Here is a 21524-nt window from a genome sequence, read left to right on the forward strand (position 1 = left end):
CCCGTTTATTATACGAGTCGAACCTTAGGAAAGGCGGAAACTAGATATCCGCTCCTAGAAAGGTTGGCGCTTTCACTGATAAGCGCCTCAAGGAAGTTAAGGCCATACTTTCAATGTCATCCCATATATGTATTGTCCACTTACCCGCTTCGTAATATTTTGCACAAACCCGAGTTATCAGGCTGACTGGCCAAATGGGCCGTCGAACTCAGTGGGTACGATATTGAATATCAACCCCGCACGGCCATCAAGTCTCAATTTTAGCAGACTTCGTAGCCGATTTCACACCAGCCCTCGTACTCGAATTCAAAAAAGAACTGTTGAAATCAGGTACATCATCGGGGGTATGGATCCTTTTTTACGGACGGGGCTTCGAACGTAAAAGGGTTCGGGCTGGGCATAGTTTTGAAACCACCCACGGGTAGCATTATTAGGCAATCTATTAAAACTATCAGGTTGACTAACAACGAGGCCGAGTATGAAGCCATGATTATAGGTCTCGAGCTAGCTAGAAACTTGGGAGCAGAAGTCATTGAAGCCAACTGCAACTCCTTGCTGGTGGTGAGTCAAGTAAACAAAACCTTCGAAGTTCGAGAAGGTAGAATGCAGAGGTATTTAGATAAACTGCTTATCACTTTGTGCCATTTCAAATAATAGACTTTACGGCATGTACCACGGGAACAGAATAATGAAGCCGACGCGCTTGCGAATTTAGGGTCGTCGGTCGAGGTAGATGATACGAGCTCGGGGAATGTTGTTCAACTTTCGAGATCGGTAATCAAAGAAGGTCACGCCGAAATAAATTCTACAAGCTTAACCTGGGATTGGAGAAACAAGTATATTGAATATTTGAAAAGCGGAAAAACTCCCATCGGACCCTAAAGATTCCAGAACCCTACGGACCAAAGCTGCTCGATTCACTCTGGCTTCGGACGGAACGTTGTACCGAAGAACGTTCGATGGACCGTTGGCGGTATGCTTGGGCCCGGGGGATGTCGATTACGTCCTACGGGAAGTGCATGAGGGTACCTGCGGGAATCACTCTGGAGACGACACATTAGTCCAAAAAATAATCAGAGTAGGGTATTATTGGATCGATATGGGCAAAGATACGAAGGAATTTGTTCGTAAATGTGACAAATGTCAAAGGTTCGCACCGATGATCCACCAGCCCGGAGAGCAACTCCACTCGGTCCTATCACTATGGCTATTCATGAAATGGGGAATGGATATCGTCAGCCCTCTGCCACCGACCCCAGGTAAAGCCAAATTCATTTTCTTTATGACTGACTATTTTTCTAAATAGGTTAAAGCGCAGGCGTTCGAGAAAATAAGAGAGAAAGAAGTTATAGACTTTATTTGGGATCATATCATATGCTGGTTCGGGATACCCGCCGAAATAGTATGTGACAATGGAAAATAATTCGTTGGCAGCAAAGTAACAAGATTCCTCGAAGACCACAAGATAAGAAGGATACTGTCGATGCCATACCACCCCAGTGGGAATGGGCAGGCCGAATCAACAAACAAAACTGTCATTCAAAACTTAAAGAAGAGGTTGAATGACGCTAAAGGGAGTTGGAGAGAAATCCTGCTTGAATTCCTTTGGGCATATCGGACAACGTCAAAATCCAGTACGGAGGCGACCCCGTTCTCCTTAGTATATGGATCTGAAGCATTGATACCAGTCGAGGTTGGTGAACCCAGTGCCAGATTTCGATTCGCGATGGAAGAATCAAATAACGAGGCCATGAATACAAGCCTCGAACTATCGGACGAAAAGCGAGAAGTTGCGCTCGTCCGAATGGCCGCCCAAAAGTAGCGAATCGAAAGATATTATAATCGAAGAACCAAGCTCCGTCATTTTAAGCCTGGGGACTTAGTGTTGAGAAAAACTACCATCAATACCCGAAATCCGAATGAAGGGAAGCTAGGACCGAATTGGGAAGGACCATATCAGGTACTCGACGACATCGGAAAGGGGTCATACAGGATCGGCGTTATAAACGGCAAACAGCTATCAAGCAGCTGGAATGTATCACATCTAAAACGGTACTACCGTTAAGGTACAACCTTTCCATGTTCGTTTATATCTCGAAACTGACCCCTGCAGAAGTCCGAGCAATAGACGGATCTCTCGCCAGAAAGCACGCGTAGCACTATTTTTCCCTTAGACCGGTTTTATCCCAAATGAGTTTTTCGGCAAGGTTTTTAATGAGGCATCCATTGGTCGTGCAACATTTATAACAATATCCGAGGTCCCGCAAGAAAGTTATTTCACAGCAACAGGGTCCCAATAGGAAAAACTGTAAAGAGCCAAATGGTCGAAGCGAACCATGCTCATATAGATTGGCCCGAACCCATATGTGTAATAACGTGCGAAGAAAGTTCTCTTTTTATCGACATCTTATATCCAATGAAAATTCCTCTATTTCGAGACTTATTGCGCAATTAGAATTAAGATACAATTCGACCAAGCCTACGGGCTACATTACTTCGAGTTTGAACCATTCACTCGACCAAGCCTACGGGCTATTTTTATTTCGAGTTCGAGCAAAACACTCACTCGACCATTAAGCCTACAGGCTACATTACTTCGAGTTCGAACCATTCACTCGACCAAGCCTACGGGCTATTTTTATTTCGAGTTCGAGCAAAACACTCACTCGAGCATTAAGCCTACGGGCTACATTACTTCGAGTTCGAACCATTCACTCGACCAAGCCTACGGGCTATTTTTATTTCGAGTTCGAGCAAAACACTCACTCGACCATTAAGCCTACGGGCTACATTACTTCGAGTTCGATCCATTCACTCGACCAAGCCTATAAGCTATTTTTATTTCGAGTTCGAGCAAAACACTCACTCGACCATTAAGCCTACGGGCTAGATTACTTCGAGTTCGATCCATTCACCCGACCAAGCCTATAAGCTATTTTTATTTCGAGTTTGAGCAAAACACTCACTCGACCATTAAGCCTACGGGCTACATTACTTCGAGTTCGAATCACTCACTCGATCAAGCCTACGGGCTATTTTTATTTTGAGTTCGAGCAAAACACTCACTCGACCATTAAGCCTACGGGCTACATTACTTCGAGTTCGAACCATTCACTCGACCAAGCCTACTGGCTATTTCTATTTCGAGTTCGAGCAAACACTCACTTGACCACTAAGCCTACGGGCTACAATTTCAAGTCCGAGCAAAAACTCACTCATTGCGCCCACGAGCCATATTTTTTCAAGATCGAATCATTGACAACTAATGAGCCTAAAGGGCTACATTACCCCAAGTTTGAGTAAACGCTCGCTCGGTTGCAGAGGCTACGAGGTACAAATTTGATTAAGCTGTTTAAAACATTATGGAAATATTCATAAGGCAAATAAAGTCCTCGCAAGACGGGAAACAAAAACAGAAGCAAATCAGCGAAATGGGAGATATGTCTATACACAAATTTATCTGCATGGTTGATTACAATGTAAAACCTAGGAACTAAATTTCTCGACCGGGAGCAGTCTCTTCTTTATCAGGTTCCCCCCCTCCGTTTTTGGATCCGCTCTTTCTCCCATCGTCGTCGTCATCACCGTCAGAAACCAGAGCTTCAGCATCAGCTTCAAGTTCTTTTGCCCTTTTTATCTCTTCCGCGAGATCGAAGCCGCGAGCATGAATCTCCTCGAGAATTTCCCTTCTGGATCGGCACTTAGCAAGTTCGGCGACCCAATGTGCTCGACTATCGGCTGATTCGGCCTCCTCTCTTGCCTGGACTTGGGCAGCTTCAGCGTCGGCCTAATAGACGGCCACGAGCGCATCCGTGTCGGCCTTTGCCTTTTCAGTATCGGATTCGGCCTTGACAAGTACAGAGGCTAACCGAGACTTAAGATCCTCAATTCTTCTTGCCTGAACCAGGCCTTTTTCCTTCATTTTTTGAAGCTGGGTTTCGGACGACGATAACTGGGCTCGAGCGGTCTCTTTTTCTGCAGCAAAGCGGTCCATACCTTCTTTCCACCGCAAGGACTCCATCCTTATCACGTCGACCTCCTCACGAAGCTTCCCGATCATCTCGATTTTTTGCTGCAACTGTGAGACCGAAATGTTAGCTATCGTTCCGGTATCAAGCCCATAGGCTTTCAAAAGCATCATTACCTGCTCAGACAAATCATTCTGATCTCGATAAGCCTTGGCCAGCTCAGCTCGGAGGTCTTTTATATCCTCCTCTCTCTGCCCTAAGGAAAGTCTAAGGGAGTTCCTCTCGTCAGTGGCACGGTGTAGGTCGGCCGCGTATCGATGCAGCTCATTCTGGGAATGAGAACATTATTCTCGATGGACTGTCGCAACCTACAAAGAAACAAGAAGCAAAGTAAAAAAAATTAAAATTAAAGGCTCACCTGATTCAAAGCCTGCCGCAATTCGTGAAAAAGATCCGATTCTTCACCGGCACCGGCAACATCCTTGATACCGGTAAACAAGTCACGAAATGGATCTTCTCCATCGTGGGGCCTGTCTAGATCGAGGGCTCCCAGAGCTTGAGCTTCCCGAAACACCCCTGCGGAAAAACCGGGAAAGGTAGGTGAATCCTCAATCGCTGCTACCCCAAATGACTCGCTTGGAGCGATCCCCTCGGCTCGAAGGGGTTCGAGGGGCTCTTCGATTGTAACCCCTGCCGGTCGACTCCGATGAGGGGCGTCTCCTACATCCGATAGTTCGGGGACTCTACCTGGATCTTTCTCCGGTATATCTTCAGTTCGAGGCGGAGCCTCATAGAACATCATCGATCCAGCCGGCGATGAGGCATCGGCGGCTCTCTTTGTTCGGACCGCCAGCGCGGACCCATTGTCCTCTCCTTCTTCTTCTTCTTCTTCTTCTTCTTCTTCTTCTTCTTCTTCTTCTTGTTCTTGTTCTTCTTCTTCTTCTTGTTCTTGTTCTTCTTCTTCTTCTTCTTCTTCTTCTTCTTCTTCTTCTTCTTCTTCTTCTTCTTCCCTTAAACGCAAAACGGATTCCACGGTCAAAGGAATGACATTCTTGTTCGGCTTACGAGCCGTCCTCTTCTTCGGTTTTGGATATTCGGGAACCGAGGCTCTTTTTCTTTTATTTTCCTTCACCGGCTTTAGGACAGAGGTCGAAACATCCTCCTCATTGGATAGAGGCCTCAAGACCGCGTCTTTACCCAAACCTGCATATGGGAAACTTTATAAAAAATATTATAAAAAAAACCCTCATTCGGATCATCAGAGTCCGAGAAAAGAGCTCACCGTGATTTTTGGCCTCCCATCGACCCTTTGACAAATCACGCCATGAGCGCTCGGCGTATGTGGAGGTCGAAACAAGAGCCCTTACTCAGTTCTTGAGATCGGGAACCGCTCCGGGCATCCAGGGAATCGCTACATCATAAAAGGAGTGTCGATAAGAGAATAAATGGAAGAACAAAATAGAAGCAACAACAAGATCACACTTACGTTTCATGTTCCACTCCTCGGAAAAGGGCATCTTCTCAGTCGGGATCAGGTCCGAAGTCCTTACTCGAACGAACCTGCCCATCCAACCCCGGCCCTGTCCTCGTCAATGCTCGAGAACAGAGCCTTGGTAACCCGACGCTGGAGTTTTATTAACCCTCCTCGAAAAAGTCGAGGACAGTACAGCCAGATAAGATGATCGAGGGTGAACGACATCCCCTCGATTTTGCTCACAAAATATCGGATCAGGATAACGATCCGCCACAAGGAAGGATGGACCTGACCTAGGGTTACCTGATATTGTCGACAGAAGTCAATAATGATAGAATCAAGGGGACCCAAAGTGAAAGGGTAAGTATATACGTCCAAAAACCCTTTCGCGTAAGAAGTGATATCTTCGTCAGGGGTAGGTATTATTACTTCTTTTTCGCCCCAATTGCAATCCTTCTTTAACATATCGAGGTGCTTCTCGGTTATCGAACACATGTACCTCGATACCGGCTCACACCGGCCAGGGACCGATGAACCTTTATCAACCTTAAAATCTAAAGTAAGGACGCAGGGCTCGGGAACACACTCCTCAGGCCGTGGTTCTGCCGGTGCCTCATCGGCGGCACACTGTGAAGATGAAGCCTTCTCTTTCTGAGGAATGGTTTATGATGTTTTCGCCATTTTTGAATACAAAAGTAAGGAACAGAAGGAAGTAATAGAGATTTGGTATAATTGAAGAAGGGTTTTTTCGGAAAGAAATCACAGCTTTACTGGTAAGTTGGAGAGTACGTAGAAGAACTTGGGAAATTTTGGAAGATGGAAGATGTAAAAATGGTAAAGGATAAAGATAAGGGTTATTTATAGGTTTAAACGATGGCGGTTCAGTATCAGCAGTGGCCGACTACCGCCTGACATGCATTAAATGCCTTGAAAGACTAATCCGACGGAACAGCTTCCAGATGCGCCATAGTCGAACCCGATGGAAACGACGAGATATAATCCGATCGAGCTGTTGAAAATCATATCGTTTCTCGCCGCATTCTTTCTGAGAAGCGAGGGGACTATCTGTATACGGTCGAAATAGATTTCAGCCTTGGCATGTCTGGTATGGTTCGAAGGGTGACGTATCGAAGTAAGATCCCGAAGAGAGGACGAGCTAAGCGTGAACCCGGGGAGGTCGGTCCGTGTCGAGATCGATATCCTAATCAAACTCGAACAAAAATCGAACCATGACGCAGGGTAGACCTATCATGCCGATAATCCAAAGACCGACCAACATTGATCTGGAATCAATTCGAGGGCTCGAACCATGATCGGGCTCGAACTAAGATCACAAGTTCCATATAGCTTTTAGCCTTTTACAATGTTAATTATGAACTGAACGCGGGGCTAGATTATGTATTGTACTAGTATCTCCTTTTCAGTACAATGATTAAAACAACGACGACGGAAACGGAACTGCATATTAAATTCATAATAAGAAGAGGATTATGATTTATGATATTGTTAAGAATCGTAATCTCTCCTTATCATGGTTTATGTCTTAAGTTAATACTGTAGCAACTGGGCAGTGTACGTTTTATATATAGACTAAGGCCAACAATTTTTCTTCTCCAATCACAAAAAATAATAATAATATTATATTACAGTAGTATGTGCGGCATATCGATGAATACTGATTATCAAATAATTATATGAAAAAAAGATTTAATGGACAGATTATATTCTGAATAATAACACGATAGATTAGATCACTTATAAATTAAAAAAGTGGACTAATCATTCAATTTTAACTCCATCACTTTACGGGGTGCTTTTGGCCCCTATTTTAGGCTTTTCCTTCCCCCCCCTCTTTCCTAATTCGTATATTTTGTTTATAATTCAATGGTTTATCGCTCTGTCAAAATAACAAAGCAATTTCATTAAGAAAAAGAAAAAAAAGGTTAGAAAAGAAAGACTTATATTCGTAGCCTATGTGCCTTCGAAGTAATTAACAAACTACTATATGTGCTGCTTGTAAGCGAATAATCCCGGAGTCCTGTGACCGAGTTTTAAACAGGGTTAAAACTTAAATAGAGGCATTAAAAAATCTATTTGTGTAAATCAACCGCAGAATTTGCCATTATCGGGAGGGAACGTTTCTACGTTAGCGATTAAGGGAAGAACATAATGAAACATAACTTTAGTTTGAATTTTTATTTACACTAGTCAGAGCCGGATCAAGAATATCAAGAGGGTGTGTGCACTGTTGTGAAAATGTGGGTCTAGAATTTATAATTGACGGGTTTAACTTTAGTCTCTTACCATAAACTCACTACACTTTTGAAATTATAGGTTCAAAGTTATATTCTTTTTAAAATTTTAATAAGTTTCACATATATCTATAATCTGTACCGAAAACAAGACCGTTTGGAGTGGGATTTGAACTGTCAATGTCACTTGTAGAGGTGCACCCAATAATAATTGTATTATAGGAGTCTTTGAGCATGTGTACACACACATATATTTAAATATTTTTGAAGAAATATGACATTGTTATATATGATTTAGGGAGGGGAGTACGTGTTCACGTGAACTCATACCCCTTAACCTAGATACGCCTATGACACTAGTATTCATACCCATGCGTTGCACGGAGAATATTAAATATAACTTTTTTTAAATAAAATATTACTTGAAAACAACGACGAAAATAAGTACATAAATGATATTATTTTATGAGCATGAAAAACATCGTATATTCTATCCAAATTCTATTTTTTTTTTCTTGAATTACAATTTTGTTATGTAAGTACTTGAATAAATTGGAAAAAAATAAGGACAAACTTTGTATTTAAAAATATTTATCATCTTTTTATTTCTTTCATGAAATAATAAATAATATTATTATATAAACCCGTCAACTGATAAATACTGGTGCTAACAATATGAAAACATATGAGTAATAAATATTGAATAGGTTGAAAAGTTATCTGATTTGATAGATATATATTCCTTGGAGAATATTTTGGCTGACCAAGAAAACTTGCTATGGTACGCAATTTCATTTATATATTGTTTGTAACAATTATCACCGTTTATGAGAATGCTGAAATCTGCTGGCATAGTTGGGTTAAATAGAAACTTTGAGAATAATAGATTTTTAATTAAGAAGATGTTGGTGATGGAGTTAAGGGCAATAGTTTTTTTTTTTTTTTTTTTAAAAGACGTGGTTTTTGGGGTTAGGTATTTTTTAGTAATAAAGTAAATTACTTATTTCTTGAAATTTAAATGTTAAATAAATCTTTTCAGGCATTTTGCCGCTTGGATAATTTTGCAGATTTGCAATTTTTACTTCGTCCAAAATATATGTTCTTTTATTATTTTGTATAAAATGTATCAATATTTTTAGAATTTTTTCTACATTATATGGAATAAGCAATTAGACTTTTCTTCTATTTTATTTTCAATATAAAGTTTTAATTTATTTATTTTTTGACTATGTTGCTTGTATTATTTCAAATTCAAAAATAGTAACTAATTATTAACAATACATAGTGTATAATTTAATTTTTTTAATATTTAAATTTAAAAAAAATTAATTATTACCTAACCTAACTAATTTTTTCCTAAAATTTCCAAGTGACTTTTTATTATATCGTTATTTGGCTTACTATGGTGTCTTTGCCTCTCCTATTATATAGATAGATTTGTTTTATCAAACATAGTATTTATTTTCTAGAGTTTTAAAAGTTTTAACTTTACCTTAGATGTGGTGTTTGTCGTGAAATCTTTTTATTTTGATTAAGGACTTGTACCTTGTGTATGAATAAGTGTGAGATTTAGAAGACCTGTTAGAAAATCTCTAATTTGCTTTAGAAAATTAGTTATAAATTGTAATTGAGTAAAATGGATTTGAATGAAACAGACTTGATACATGAAATTCATATAATCTAACGGCGATTAATTTGTTAGGAACACATAACTGATTGAAAGCTTCCAAAGTTGGAATATACATGTAGCTTTTTCTTTTATGAGTCGTTTGGTTTGAAGACAAGTTATGTTGAGATTAGTTATATTGTTTTTATTGATTGTTTGGTATGTTGTAGTAATTCTAGGATTGTAGACTTTAATATTTTATCCTGAGATTCATATTACACCCTCTTACACATACAAGTTATTGCAATACTATTTTTAATCCTGATATAACTTATCTTATGATTAGTAACCAAATAAGAAATAATGTAGTACTAAATTTTTATCCAATAATTATTTTTATTTATCCACCATAAATCGTACCAAACGGAATTGGGAGTTGCCTTAACACTTATGAAGTTTTATATTTTAAACAGTCTATTTCCTGTAGAATTTTTTTCTTTTGTGTGATGCTCTATCTCATAAATTTGTTGCACTACTTTAAAGAAGGCGCACTGACAATATTTTTATAAAAATTTTAAAAAATAAATTAGTGAGAATTTATATTTCATCACAATATCCTTCTTTTAATTTATGTAAACCTATTAATTGATTTTGATTTCGTTTGTGAATAAGACATAGTAATTTTAAAATGTTTTACTATTTTGAATTTACAAGTAGGCAGCAGCTGTTAGTTTATCATCTTGAGAAAGTACTGTTTGATTTGCCAATCCTTTATCGTATTGTCAGTACTTTTGTCTTAAAAAAGAGTACTGACATTTATTAATTTCCATAACCTTCTCCTATATCTCCACTGTGTGACAAACTTTCGCCCAACTCACAAGCTTTACATTACTTGGTCTCTACTTCACTACACTTTTCCCCCTTTCTTCTGCTTCCAGAAATTAAACTATTTCTTGCTTCTTCTTTTTTTCCATTCTAGTTACAGTCAAAGAGAGTATTTCTTGTGCGAGTCACCGACAGTTTCTGTGATTTTCTTTAGGCGTAGATAAACAAGAAAGAAAGAGGCCATGGAAAGGAAGGTGTTAGTAATTTGTGCTGTTGTGGGATTTCTAGGGTTGCTTTCTGCTGTTACTGGTTTTGCTGCTGAGGCCACTAGAATTAAGGTAATTTTTTATTTTTGTTTCATATCGAGCTTTTTTTCCCTTCCTTTTTGCTATCATCTGATTAGCTTGGTGCTCAGTTTGGACTCTATCCTCTGAAATGGTTTAATTTGAAAATAGTTAAGGGTATACTCTGCTCTCTAATAAAGTTCAAATCTTTGTTACAAATGACCTGTTTATGCAAATGGTTTCATCGTGTTATTCTTTTAATACAAAAATCAGTCCAATGTTATAGTCTAAAACAAAGAATCCTAATAAATGAAGGGTTAAATAACATTTTCTGCCCTTCTCTTTGTTATTGGATCTTCGCCACAAAGGGAACTTTAATAAATAGCAGCTGCTTTACTATTGTGGTTTGATGTTCCTAGTTAATCTAAATGAGTTTAGCAGCACATTCTACATTTTGTTGGTGGTGGAAAAATGGAGTAATGGTTGGTGTACTTACTTCCTCTCCATTTGTTATGGACAATTAACACCAGCTTCCATATGTTCTCTTGCTGGTCCTCTGTTTACCAGCTGTAAAGATAGCATCCCGAGCTGCTCCCACGAAATTAAAGTTTCAATTTTTTTTTAGGGAAATTAGGTGCGGTCAACTTTGAGCTGAAACTCCATTATGCTCAAGTGTTCTCTTGCTGGTCCTCTGTTTACCAGCTGTAAAGATACATCCCGAGCTGCTCCCACGAAATTAAAGTTTCAATTTTTTTTAGGGAAATTAGGTGCGGTCAACTTTGAGCTGAAACTCCATTATGCTCAAGTGTTCTCTTGCTGGTCCTCTGTTTACCAGCTGTAAAGATACACCCCGAGCTGCTCCCACGAAATTAAAATTTCAATTTTTTTTAGGGAAATTAGGTGCGGTCAAATTTGAGCTGAAACTCCATTCTGCTCTTGCGATGTTCGTTCCTAGTAGAACTTAGCGTTCATGTGATTGCCAATTTAAGGAAACCCACATCATTTCTAGTGCAATTGTTAAAGCCTGGATTCTTACGATCAAACTTGCTCGTCTTTGCAAAACTCTTTGGGCTCAGTTATATTCAGCTGAATTTGCATGGTTTGAATGTTCAAACCTGGGCATAAATTGCACCTTGGGCGTCACTCTCTTCCATGAGTAACAACCTGCTGACTTTCTCCCCCATCCCGTACAACAGGCCTATGGGTGAGGTTATAAGAATTTTAAGAATTTTAGGGGATGTTATAGATCAAACAGGAGCACCCAACCCAAAAGGCTAATCTATTAGGTGGGAGAGCCCATTTGGCCTATAAATCCATTTTTTTTTTTGAGATGGTAACATATTGTATATTATAATAAAATCAGTACATAGGTTGTACTGAAACCATATTTACAAGTGAGTAGCCAAAAGAAAAGAACTTGATCCTCAGGCCTAACAAGATTCTAGGACATCTAGGATTGAAACAATATCTTCTGCGCAGATCTGTTTACACCAAAAGCAAAAAGCAAAACACAATTAAGCTTGATCTTCTGCACAGAGTTTCTTCTATCCTCAAAACATCTGGAATTCCTTTCTTTCCAGATTGTCCATCAAATACATGCTGGGATAGTTCTCCATCTATCTCTGTCTCTTGCTCCAGTTCTAGCTTCATCCCAACTGAACTTCAGTAATCTTACTAGGCATTGTCCAAGCTATGCCCCTGAGATTGATAAAGATCTTCCATAACTTGTCAGTTATCTTGCAATGTAAAAATAGATGGCTAACTGTCTCAACATCTTCTCCACATAAGTGACATCTTGAGCACAATTGAATCCCTCTCTTTATAAGATTGTCTTGTGTTAGAACAACCTCCTTTGCTAGTAACCAAGATAAACATGCTACCTTATAGGGAATCTTGATTTTCGATATATGCTTCCAAGGCCAGTTGTTAATCTGCCGGTTAGCTTGATTCAGGATTTTGTATGCTGCATTCACCTTATAGATGCCATTGTTATGTCCCTTCCACCTTATTGTGTCCACCCCACTCTGTAAACCTATGAATCTTTCCAGATGTTTGATGAAGTCAGTCATTCTGGCCACCTCCCAATCATTCAAGCTTCTTCTAAAAACAAGTGTCCATCCTTGGGGGACCACATTTCAGCTACTGTGTTGTGTTGGTGTTGTGACATAACATAAATATCAGGGTAGAGGTCCTTTAAACATCCATTTCCCAACCAGTTATCTTTCCAGAAGGAGGTTTTATTGCCATCTTGCACTTTGATGGATGAGTTGTTCTTTAGAATAGGCCAGAGTGACCCGATGGATCTCCATAAGCTAACTCCATATGCTGTATTTACTTCCCTTGTTATCCACTTGTCATCCTCACCATATTTGGCTTTAAGGTTTGGGGTTCTTGAGAATACCCCCATAGCCATTTTATCTTGAGAGCCTTGTTATGATCCTTCAAATTCCTGATACCTAGTCCACCATGAGCTTTGCCAACTATAAGAGATTTTCACTTGACTAAACCCTTTTTTCTATGTTCCCTTGCCACAAAAAGGTTCTCCTTAGTTTGTCCAATCTCTGTATGACTCCTGCAGGAATAGGGAAGAGTGACATCATATATGTTGGGAGTGCATCTAAAAGTGAGTTGACGAGGGTGAGTCTTCCTCCCATTGATAGGTACTAGGATTTCCATCTGGACTACTTCTTTTCACACTTTTCAATAACATTGTTCCATATCTCTTTGGATTTAGATTTGGCACCCAAAGGCATGCCAAGATAGACAGTAGATAGAGTTTCTACTTCACCTCCCAAGATTAGTGCCAATTGTTCCATATCAGGTACTTCATTTATTGGGTAAAGATGGCTCTTTTTCCAATTAACATGAAGTCCTGAAATCCCTTCAAACAGTACTAGAATAACTCTTAGAAACCTCAGCTGCTCCTTTTCTGCGTCACAGAAAATAAATGTGTCATCAGCATATTGAAGGTGTGTGATCTCCAGGCTATTGTTTCCACCTCTAGCTATCTCAAACCCTTTGATCCACCCATTGCTTTTTGCTGTTTTAACCATGTTATTCAGACCTTCCATGACTATTATAAAGAGAAAGGGAGATATTGGCCTATAAATCCATTAATATTTCTCTTTTTGATCATGTGGGACAATTGGCACATAACAGTGGAGAGTGGAGGAGATTGTTTACTTATATTGGCTTTCAGATCATATCACCCATTGCCCTGCTACCATTCATAAATACATTGGAGATTTGGAGGAGATTTACAGGTGGGATTGGTAGACGGAGAATGCGCAAATGGACTAAGAAAACAGATCTTTTATGGTTGTTTGGTTGCATGCTGAATTTCGTTCGCTAAGGATTGTCACAGGATTTAAGTTACTTTCATTTCATGTTTGCTGTTGGGAATTATGAGTCCTTAGAATATAGGGGTAAAGAGAGTTTACGTTATCCTTGCTTTCATAGAGAGTCGGCATGACTAATTCATAGTACTATTCAATTATTCTTCAGGGTTCTCAGGTCCAGTTTCCCTCTCCTTCAGAATGTGTATATCCAAGGAGTCCTGCACTGGGCCTTGGATTGGCTGCTGCTGTGGCTCTTATGGTTGCTCAAATAATTGTCAATGTAGCAAGTGGATGTGTCTGTTGCCGTCAATATCTATCAGGATCTAATCGGTCACTAGCACTACTATGTTTTGTTGTATCCTGGTAAGTTCAATAGTCATTGTTGCAAATTGCAATACATTTAGATCAAAAGGTATTTATTTGTTTCTTCATATCATTGTAATTTGGCATACTGTTAATTAAATTCAAGTTCAGTCGTTGATTATTGTAGTGGATCAAATGGAGGCTGACCCGAATAACAGATAATTGTTGTCCTGTAGTTTCTATGGAATTCCTGCCTTTTTTGTGTTGGGAAGAGAGACCTTATATATCTGCAGTCAAAGGCAAAAGAGACCTTCGTTATTCCCACATTCAGAATTTGACAAGCTTACTCTGCAATGTTGTCCATTTCACATCACCATTTTAATTGTAATTTTTGAGAAAGGAAAAAGCCATTTGACATCACTATTAATTTAAACCGATCACTATTTTAAATTTTTCTGATATTTACTTTAGGATGTTCAAATCTCGACCTCTGTCTTATATATAGAAGTATGATAAGATATCTATCAACATTGTTGAAGCCAAAAGCTTGCCTTACATCTGTAATGCTGGCTCATGTGCTTGTAACAACTGCATGTACAAACTTTTCCAGTAATTCTTGGAAAGTATCAGATTTTAGCATTTGTTGTGGCTTGTGGATATATAGTATTTAACACTGTTGGCCTTTTTCTCCTCTTTTAAAGGACAGTAATTAATCCGATTAAAAATATACCATATTGTTCTTATTACTTCACCAACCAATGGTACCTTGCTGGTCCTATAGATACAAGTTCCAATGCACAGGGTTAAGGTGGTTACGTGCAAGGGGAGTGTGCAGGAGCCTATTTTCTTATCTTCTTCTTTTCCTTTTTTTTTCATCCTCAAACTCTTTAACTTCTGGGAATGCAGTCCTATTAGGTCGCAAGATATCTTGTTGCGAGTCCAGAAATGTGGTCTAGCTGAAGCCATTGAACCTTAAATTGTGGCTGGACCTTGAGATATCGTTGCCCTCAAACCAACAGTTCTTTCTCTAATATTGCATTTATCTTGGTCATATGCATTGGAATATACTATCAAAAGTTATTTCTCTGGTGGAGTCAGTGGACCAATTTGATCTTACATACCATCTGAAGAAGCCTTAATAAAGGTCTCCAAAACTTGCCGCTTATGCAGGTTTACATTCGTCATAGCGTTTATGTTATTGCTAACGGGTGCAGCACTGAATGAACAGCATGGTGAAGAGAGCCTGTACTTTGGCAACTACTATTGCTATGTTGTAAAGCCTGGAGTATTTGCTGGAGCTGCTGTCTTGTCCCTTGCCAGTGTTGCTCTTGGAATCATCTATTATATTTCCTTGGTATCTGCAAAAAACATCAACGATCCATGGCATCCACCAGTACCAAGTCAAGGTGGCATTGCAATGGGACACCCACAAATTCCTCCACAGACCAGTCAGGAACCAGTTTTTGTGCATGAAGATACTTACATGAGACGCATATCTACGTGATTGTCCGTAGATCTTGTATAAACACAAGGACTGGAGGTGTGAAGAATCGTCTTCTGTATGTGAACCATTTGCTCCCCTTTGTGAGCTATATCATACAATTTTTTTGTTTTTTCATTTGCTTTTTTTGAACTCCAAAGGTAGTGAGTGATAGCTTAGTTTTGTCGGAAATTTGTAGCATTACAACATGTATCTGGAGTTGCTGTGTGTATGTAATCCAACAATGCAACATACTCCTATGAAGTTTGTAGTTCCTTGTACTATAATTAGTAATGCTGTCACCAATATCTTCACCTACTTGAACTTCAGAATCAGTTTCCTGGATAAAGTAGCTTATCCTGTCCTTGAAGCCATGGAAATGAAGCTTGGCAAGCAAAATTTAGACTCGAGAAATGAATTATTAGGGAATTTGAAATACTATTATTAGGGATATGCTGGATGCAAATATTATTCTTAGAACATATAGATTAAAAGAATGGTAAGTTGGTGGCTATAAAGCTTGACTTGGGAACAGCAACAGCCCCATGAATGAACCAAGCATGCATTCATTTGTGTATTAATTTGGCTTTCCTACTCTGGCAGAAAATTAGAATATGAAGGAGTCAATGAATGAACCAAGCATGCATTGATTGACAAATCAATTTGGCTTTCCTTCTGTTGTAAATTCAACCTATAGTGGATTTTCACCCTACTCTGGCAGAAAATTAGAATATGGAGTATTTCCTTCTGAGAGAGATTCATACAGATCGCTTTTACCTGCAATTTTCCTTTCGTTTGTTACTCTGGCAGAAAATTAGAATATGAAGGAGTATTTGCTTCTGAGAGAGATTCATACAGATCGCTTTTACCTGCAATTTTCCTTTCGTTTGTTAGTACAGCGAATCAATTCTCCAATATCTTTTGGACTAAAAGCCAAATGCTAAATAAGACCAAGTGTGGAAAGATACATAAGAAAAGCGATGGGGACCTGTAAATGAAAGTTTGGAGGATACTTGCTCATTTGATCAGATGGGAGGAAATTTTGGTAAGCTAGTTACTCAACCAAAAATATGATCAAAAACTGAGTAACTCGAAGTTTCAGTAATATACACTTATGATAAAGATTCAGCTGAATTGTATTTAGGATAACAAACCTCCAATAGATTCGGTAGTACAAGGGGGGATTGATCATCATGTTTTTATATTGAGAGATACTGAATATTGAGAGATCATCATGTTTTTATATTGAGAGATACTCATGTTTGTTATGATCATCATGATCATCATATTTTTATATTGAGAGATACTGAATCATCATCCGGTAGTACAAGGTGGGATTGAAAGTAATATTTCTGGACAGGCCCTTTGTCACTACAAGTGACCAGGTCCAACTTGTCGCAGACAAATGATCTTGATGATCATAAATAAAAAATAAAATAAAAATATGTTCTACATACAGCAGTTGATCTGGTCTAAGATCTAATACAGATAGTAAAGTTAGAAATGAATTCACAGTTGTCTTCTTCAGTCAGCAGTCTTTGCTCCAGTATTTGTATTGACAAGACTCTACAGAAATCACCAGGCATGTATAATGTTGTTCCATTGTCATTCAGCGAATCATGGTTTGCCTTTGGTGAGCAAATGGTTCGGCAGGGTTTGCCTTTGGTGCAGGTTTTGCAACTTCAGGAGTCCCAAATACATTCCAAAATCTGAGAGTTTCATCTCCAGCTGCAGATGCAACTGTGCAGCCATCTGGACTCTGCAAAACCGATAAACAAGAAAATAAATACCTTTGTAAAACAGCTCTTTTTTTTAGCCTTTTCCTTTCAAGGTGAGGCCACTGACTGCACAAAAAATGTGTACAAAAAGATCATGAGAATTTACCTGAGCCATGAAAAGTACTCTTGAGGTGTGACCAGTAAGCTCAGCTACCTTTACCATAGAAGGGTATTTCCAAAGAGTGAGCTGATTCTGAGTGAAACCATGAGAACTTAGCAGCTCTCGTTCGTTCTTGTTCCATATAAGGGAACAAACCTGCGATCCTGTATCAACAGAATTCAAGCAAGCACCAGTGTGTGTGTTCCAGAACTTAATACACCTGTCACTTCCACCACCACCCGATGCTAATAAGTTACCCTGAAAAGGACACCAAGCTAAGGCTTTAACAGCAGCTGTATGATCTTCAAGCCTGTGAAGCCACTGCGTTGTAGAGTTTGAAGAAGCCATTGATCTGTCCCATATGTGGAGACAGTTGTCATTTCCGCCGCTAGCTAATTGCTGGCCTGAAGCTGACCATTTTAGACCACAGACTTCTTGATCATGGCCTTGGTAAGTGTCAACAATAGGTGATCTTATTCTCACATCATTGTTTATGATTTGACCATCCATTCCACCTGTTGTCAAAATGTGATTGTTCCAATCTAGAGCACCAACTCGGGATCGGTGACCACCTTTCAAAGTTCTCAACTGTACCAACAAATGAAAGCATAAATATCAACATCAAGAATATTAGGTATAAACAGTAAAAACACAAGATTTAAAGGAACATACGAGTCGATTTGCTGTAGTATCCCAAAGCTGAACTTCAGAAGTGTTCAGACCAACAGCAATATGTCGACCGTCAGGAGCCCATTTAATACTCGTAACAGGGCCATTTTCCTCATCAACAGTGACCAGCTCTGAAGTAGCACCATCGGATGCATCCCACAGATATACAGTGCTGCCAAGAGCAATAGAAAGAACATTGCTGCTGCCCCAGTCTAACAAATTCAAATAGTAATCATCCATAATATCTGGAGCATCCAATGTCTTCTCACAGGTCTGCATATAAGAAAATTGAAAGAAACCTTTAAAAACTTGTCATACAAGAAGTAAACAGGTAAAAATGTTATCTTTGGTGCAGATTATGTTTCCAACCTGAGGAATGTGTCGACGGGGTTTTGCAGATTTGGATTGTTGAACAGAGGAGGCATACTCATTAGGAATTGCCTCAACAGGAGTGGGTGGTTTGTTCTTGAACGCCAGAATGCGAGACCTGTTCATATTGAAGGTTTCTGCAAGCTGCTTCCTGTATGCCTCTCTGGAGGGAGAGCTGACAGCTGGGTTTTCCTTACCTTTCTTTCCGGCCTCTGTCAGCATGTAATGTGCATAGTCGAAATCCATCGCTGATCGATTTGGAATAAACCTATCCAACTGTTACACAAAACAAGAAAAAAGCATTTGGTGAGATATTCATGTTTTCATCTAAAAGAAATGAAAAAAAAAAGAGCTTGTGACTTTCAACCCCACCCTACCCCACCCCCCAAAAGAAAGAGGGCACAATCAATCAAGCTAAACAATGCTCGAATGGTCTATCCAAAGGAGGATTGGGGATTTGAATTTTATGGATTCTAGGACAGTGATCTTAAGTGCTAGTAACTTGTTTTGAATTGAATATTTTGTACATTTTTGGTGGATTTCCTACCTAACACATATACAGGAGTTAGGCCAAAGCTACTAGATTTTGAGGAACACATATCTTAAAGCCTACATCCGCCCCTGGGTCTGTCAGATTAAAAGCAAAAATGGCAAAGTAAAATGAAAACCCATCTCCTCTATTTTAAAAGATTTCCCTTTTACTAGAAAGTTGAATTCTTGACATACCCATCTAATTACACAAATCGGAACAATTAATTAATAACTATTAGAGAGAATGGTTAGAGGTGAGTAGACATACATTTTCACGAGAATTTCTACGTTGAAGAAGTTGTTCCTGTAGAGGGCAACGTGATTGTTTCTTATTTGATGAGGCTGAGTATGATCCTGCATCCATTTCGTTAGCACAAAAATACAAAGACAAAAACAAAACTAAGAAAGACAGAAGCTGTGATAATCTTGTGTTGCGTTGTGAATCAGAAAACTTGATTGACAAAGCCTGCAAAACTAAAATCAGGTTATACACTAACAAATTCAAATAAAAAAATTATTATACAATAATAAAGCAGACTATATTATATAATAGAATTGAAGAGAATGAGATCGCTTGCTGGTTGCTTGAGAAACTTAGAGAGAGAGAGAGAGAGAGAGTTGATTGATGAGTCTCTCTTCAGTTGATTAGTGGGTATATATATGTGCGTATTGGATTTGTTTTTTCTATTGAAAAATACTTTGTTCTTGTCGGCACCACAAGGATTAATCTAGGGTTTGCATAACCAGTGTAAAAACCCCTTCCAACGGCTATGTCCCAGAAGATAGCCGTTGTAATTTTTGTTTGGACTAAATTGCCTATCAACAGAAATAGTACTTTTCATATAATCTTAGGGGCACTTTGGGTAATGACATCTAGTTTTTTCTTTCTGCCCTCTAATAGTGTAATGCACCCTCCTCTTGAATCTATGTTTAATAATTAATCACATTGTGACACACAAGGCCAACGCAGACAATGTCAATAGTGGACTGGGTTGCTACATATGGTATTAAAGTCATTCCGCGTAACCTTGAACGATGGCAGGGCAAACTTCGAATTCCACATCGACAAAATACGGGAGATATGTTGGGCATATAAGTAAATAAACCTTAAATCCTAATGACACGTTTTAAAATCGTAGGGGCCTAAGCTCAAAGCGAACAATGTCACTATTAGGTCGGGTTGTAACATACACTTGTGTGGCCAATCTATCATAGGATTTCCCAAGCTAAGATTATAAATATTCTTGTGTTGGACGTATAATTTATTGGTTGCAGTAATCAGGGGCGGAGGCAGAGTATCGGATGCGGGTTCGACCGAATCCAGTAGTGTTTGTTCAAACAATATATTTGTCTTAAGAAATTTATTGGATATGTAAAACTTATTAATTTAGAACCCAGTAACTTGAAAGGATTACAATCCCGAACCCATAAGGTCCAAATCTTGGCTCCGCCTCTGACAGTAATAGATGGTATTTACTTATCGTGTACTTCAATGCCATTTTATGGTGTTGGCCGTTGGGTTAATAATGTGAGTAGTAAAGGGTGCACAAATAATAACAAAAGACACTTTTAAAAGTGCCACAATGCATTCCAACTTACGATATGGAAGTTCCACTGTGGAAATTTACACAAATAGAAATGAAGATAAAATTTCACAGTGCAGAGAAACTAATCTTAACTCCTACTATTATTTTTAATACTTATACTTATTGCTAATAAATATGAGTTCAAGTTGATCATCTAATCGTCAATTGATATTGATATGTTCCGTAGATGTGCCTTATTATACTTTGAGTTTTTTTCATCTTTATTTTTATTTTAGAATGAGATTCGTCAACGTGTTTCAATATTTGATTGCTCATAAAATGAAAGAGCAATTTGTCAAATATATTATACGCTAGTTTTAGTGAGATCGGCGTTATTTATTTACCTCTACATTACTTTAACTTGTGGGTCTTTTGCTCGTTGCTACAGCAATAAGACAACCATTTAATCAGGTGATGGGGGCATCAAATCTTTTAGCAAATTACTCTAGACACTACACTCTATTGGATATTTGGAGTGTTTTTACCTTACTTTACTTTTTATTTTAACTATATAATCATTCAATATAGTTAAAAATTGAGTATTTTAACTTTACTTTACACTATTGAAAGTGTTCTTTGTTTGGATAGTGTACGGGCAGTTGTTCGGTCACTTGGTAATTATCAGCACTAACACTAGAGGTAGCACAAACTAGAGAAGCGCGCTCTTCAATGTTGTTAGATGGTAAAGATGTATGAATCTTTTCTCCCCTTCTCTTAGTTCATGCTGATATTTTAGGATAGACTCCTCCCCTTTATTTCCTCTAAACTAACTGAATTATGATTGTTATGCTGCATATGCAATCCTTACCAGATATAAACTCTTTGATAAGTTCCTTGGTAGTAATATAGTAAATTATATTTTATTTAAATAGGTCATGCAATATGCAAAGGGAATATATGAATTTTATAGCAGGTTGTCTAAGGCATGGTCTTTATCCTCACTTTTCTGTTTTTCCATATT

At 38.7% G+C, this 21524-nt stretch overlaps 3 protein-coding genes across 3 annotated transcripts; 1 reads left to right on the plus strand and 2 right to left on the minus strand.

Moving 5' to 3' along the window:
* Positions 1–3493: 3493 nt before the first annotated feature.
* On the minus strand, positions 3494–5485 carry LOC138908200 (uncharacterized). The gene is made up of 4 exons (XM_070198848.1): positions 5455–5485; positions 4387–5171; positions 3899–4078; positions 3494–3787 (listed from the first exon to the last, which is right to left on the minus strand). Exons 1-4 carry the CDS (start codon positions 5483–5485, stop codon positions 3494–3496), a joined length of 1290 nt encoding a protein of 429 aa, XP_070054949.1.
* A 4645-nt stretch (positions 5486–10130) lies between these two features.
* On the plus strand, positions 10131–15848 carry LOC104116048 (protein VASCULATURE COMPLEXITY AND CONNECTIVITY). The gene is made up of 3 exons (XM_009626818.4): positions 10131–10463; positions 13914–14110; positions 15221–15848. Exons 1-3 carry the CDS (start codon positions 10368–10370, stop codon positions 15552–15554), a joined length of 627 nt encoding a protein of 208 aa, XP_009625113.1. The 5' UTR covers positions 10131–10367; the 3' UTR covers positions 15555–15848.
* A 943-nt stretch (positions 15849–16791) lies between these two features.
* On the minus strand, positions 16792–19604 carry LOC104116046 (cell division cycle 20.2, cofactor of APC complex-like). Its single transcript, XM_009626817.4, has 5 exons — positions 19246–19604; positions 18447–18722; positions 18081–18350; positions 17415–17996; positions 16792–17289 (listed from the first exon to the last, which is right to left on the minus strand). Exons 1-5 carry the CDS (start codon positions 19339–19341, stop codon positions 17140–17142), a joined length of 1374 nt encoding a protein of 457 aa, XP_009625112.1. The 5' UTR covers positions 19342–19604; the 3' UTR covers positions 16792–17139.
* Positions 19605–21524: the final 1920 nt, after the last annotated feature.

The sequence above is a fragment of the Nicotiana tomentosiformis genome, chromosome 3 (assembly GCF_000390325.3).
Source record: "Nicotiana tomentosiformis chromosome 3, ASM39032v3, whole genome shotgun sequence".
In the NCBI taxonomy this organism is placed as follows: domain Eukaryota; kingdom Viridiplantae; phylum Streptophyta; class Magnoliopsida; order Solanales; family Solanaceae; genus Nicotiana; species Nicotiana tomentosiformis.

Excerpts from the sequence above, each read along its gene's own strand:
- LOC138908200 (XM_070198848.1), bottom strand. The coding sequence starts at position 5,485 with ATGCCCTTTTCCGAGGAGTGGAACATGAAAC. Across the intron at positions 5,172-5,454 it reads CGAGGAGTGGAACATGAAAC|GTTTGGGTAAAGACGCGGTC; the intron begins GTAAGTGTGATC and ends TCCCATATGCAG. Across the intron at positions 4,079-4,386 it reads TGCGGCAGGCTTTGAATCAG|TTGCAGCAAAAAATCGAGAT; the intron begins GTGAGCCTTTAA and ends TCGGTCTCACAG.
- LOC104116048 (XM_009626818.4), top strand. The coding sequence starts at position 10,368 with ATGGAAAGGAAGGTGTTAGTAATTTGTGCTGTTGTGGGATTTCTAGGG. Across the intron at positions 10,464-13,913 it reads CTGAGGCCACTAGAATTAAG|GGTTCTCAGGTCCAGTTTCC; the intron begins GTAATTTTTTAT and ends ATTATTCTTCAG. Across the intron at positions 14,111-15,220 it reads CTATGTTTTGTTGTATCCTG|GTTTACATTCGTCATAGCGT; the intron begins GTAAGTTCAATA and ends CCGCTTATGCAG.
- LOC104116046 (XM_009626817.4), bottom strand. The coding sequence starts at position 19,341 with ATGGATGCAGGATCATACTCAGCCTCATCAAATAAGAAACAATCACGT. Across the intron at positions 18,351-18,446 it reads CCCGTCGACACATTCCTCAG|ACCTGTGAGAAGACATTGGA; the intron begins GTTGGAAACATA and ends TCTTATATGCAG. Across the intron at positions 17,290-17,414 it reads GAGTACTTTTCATGGCTCAG|AGTCCAGATGGCTGCACAGT; the intron begins GTAAATTCTCAT and ends TCGGTTTTGCAG.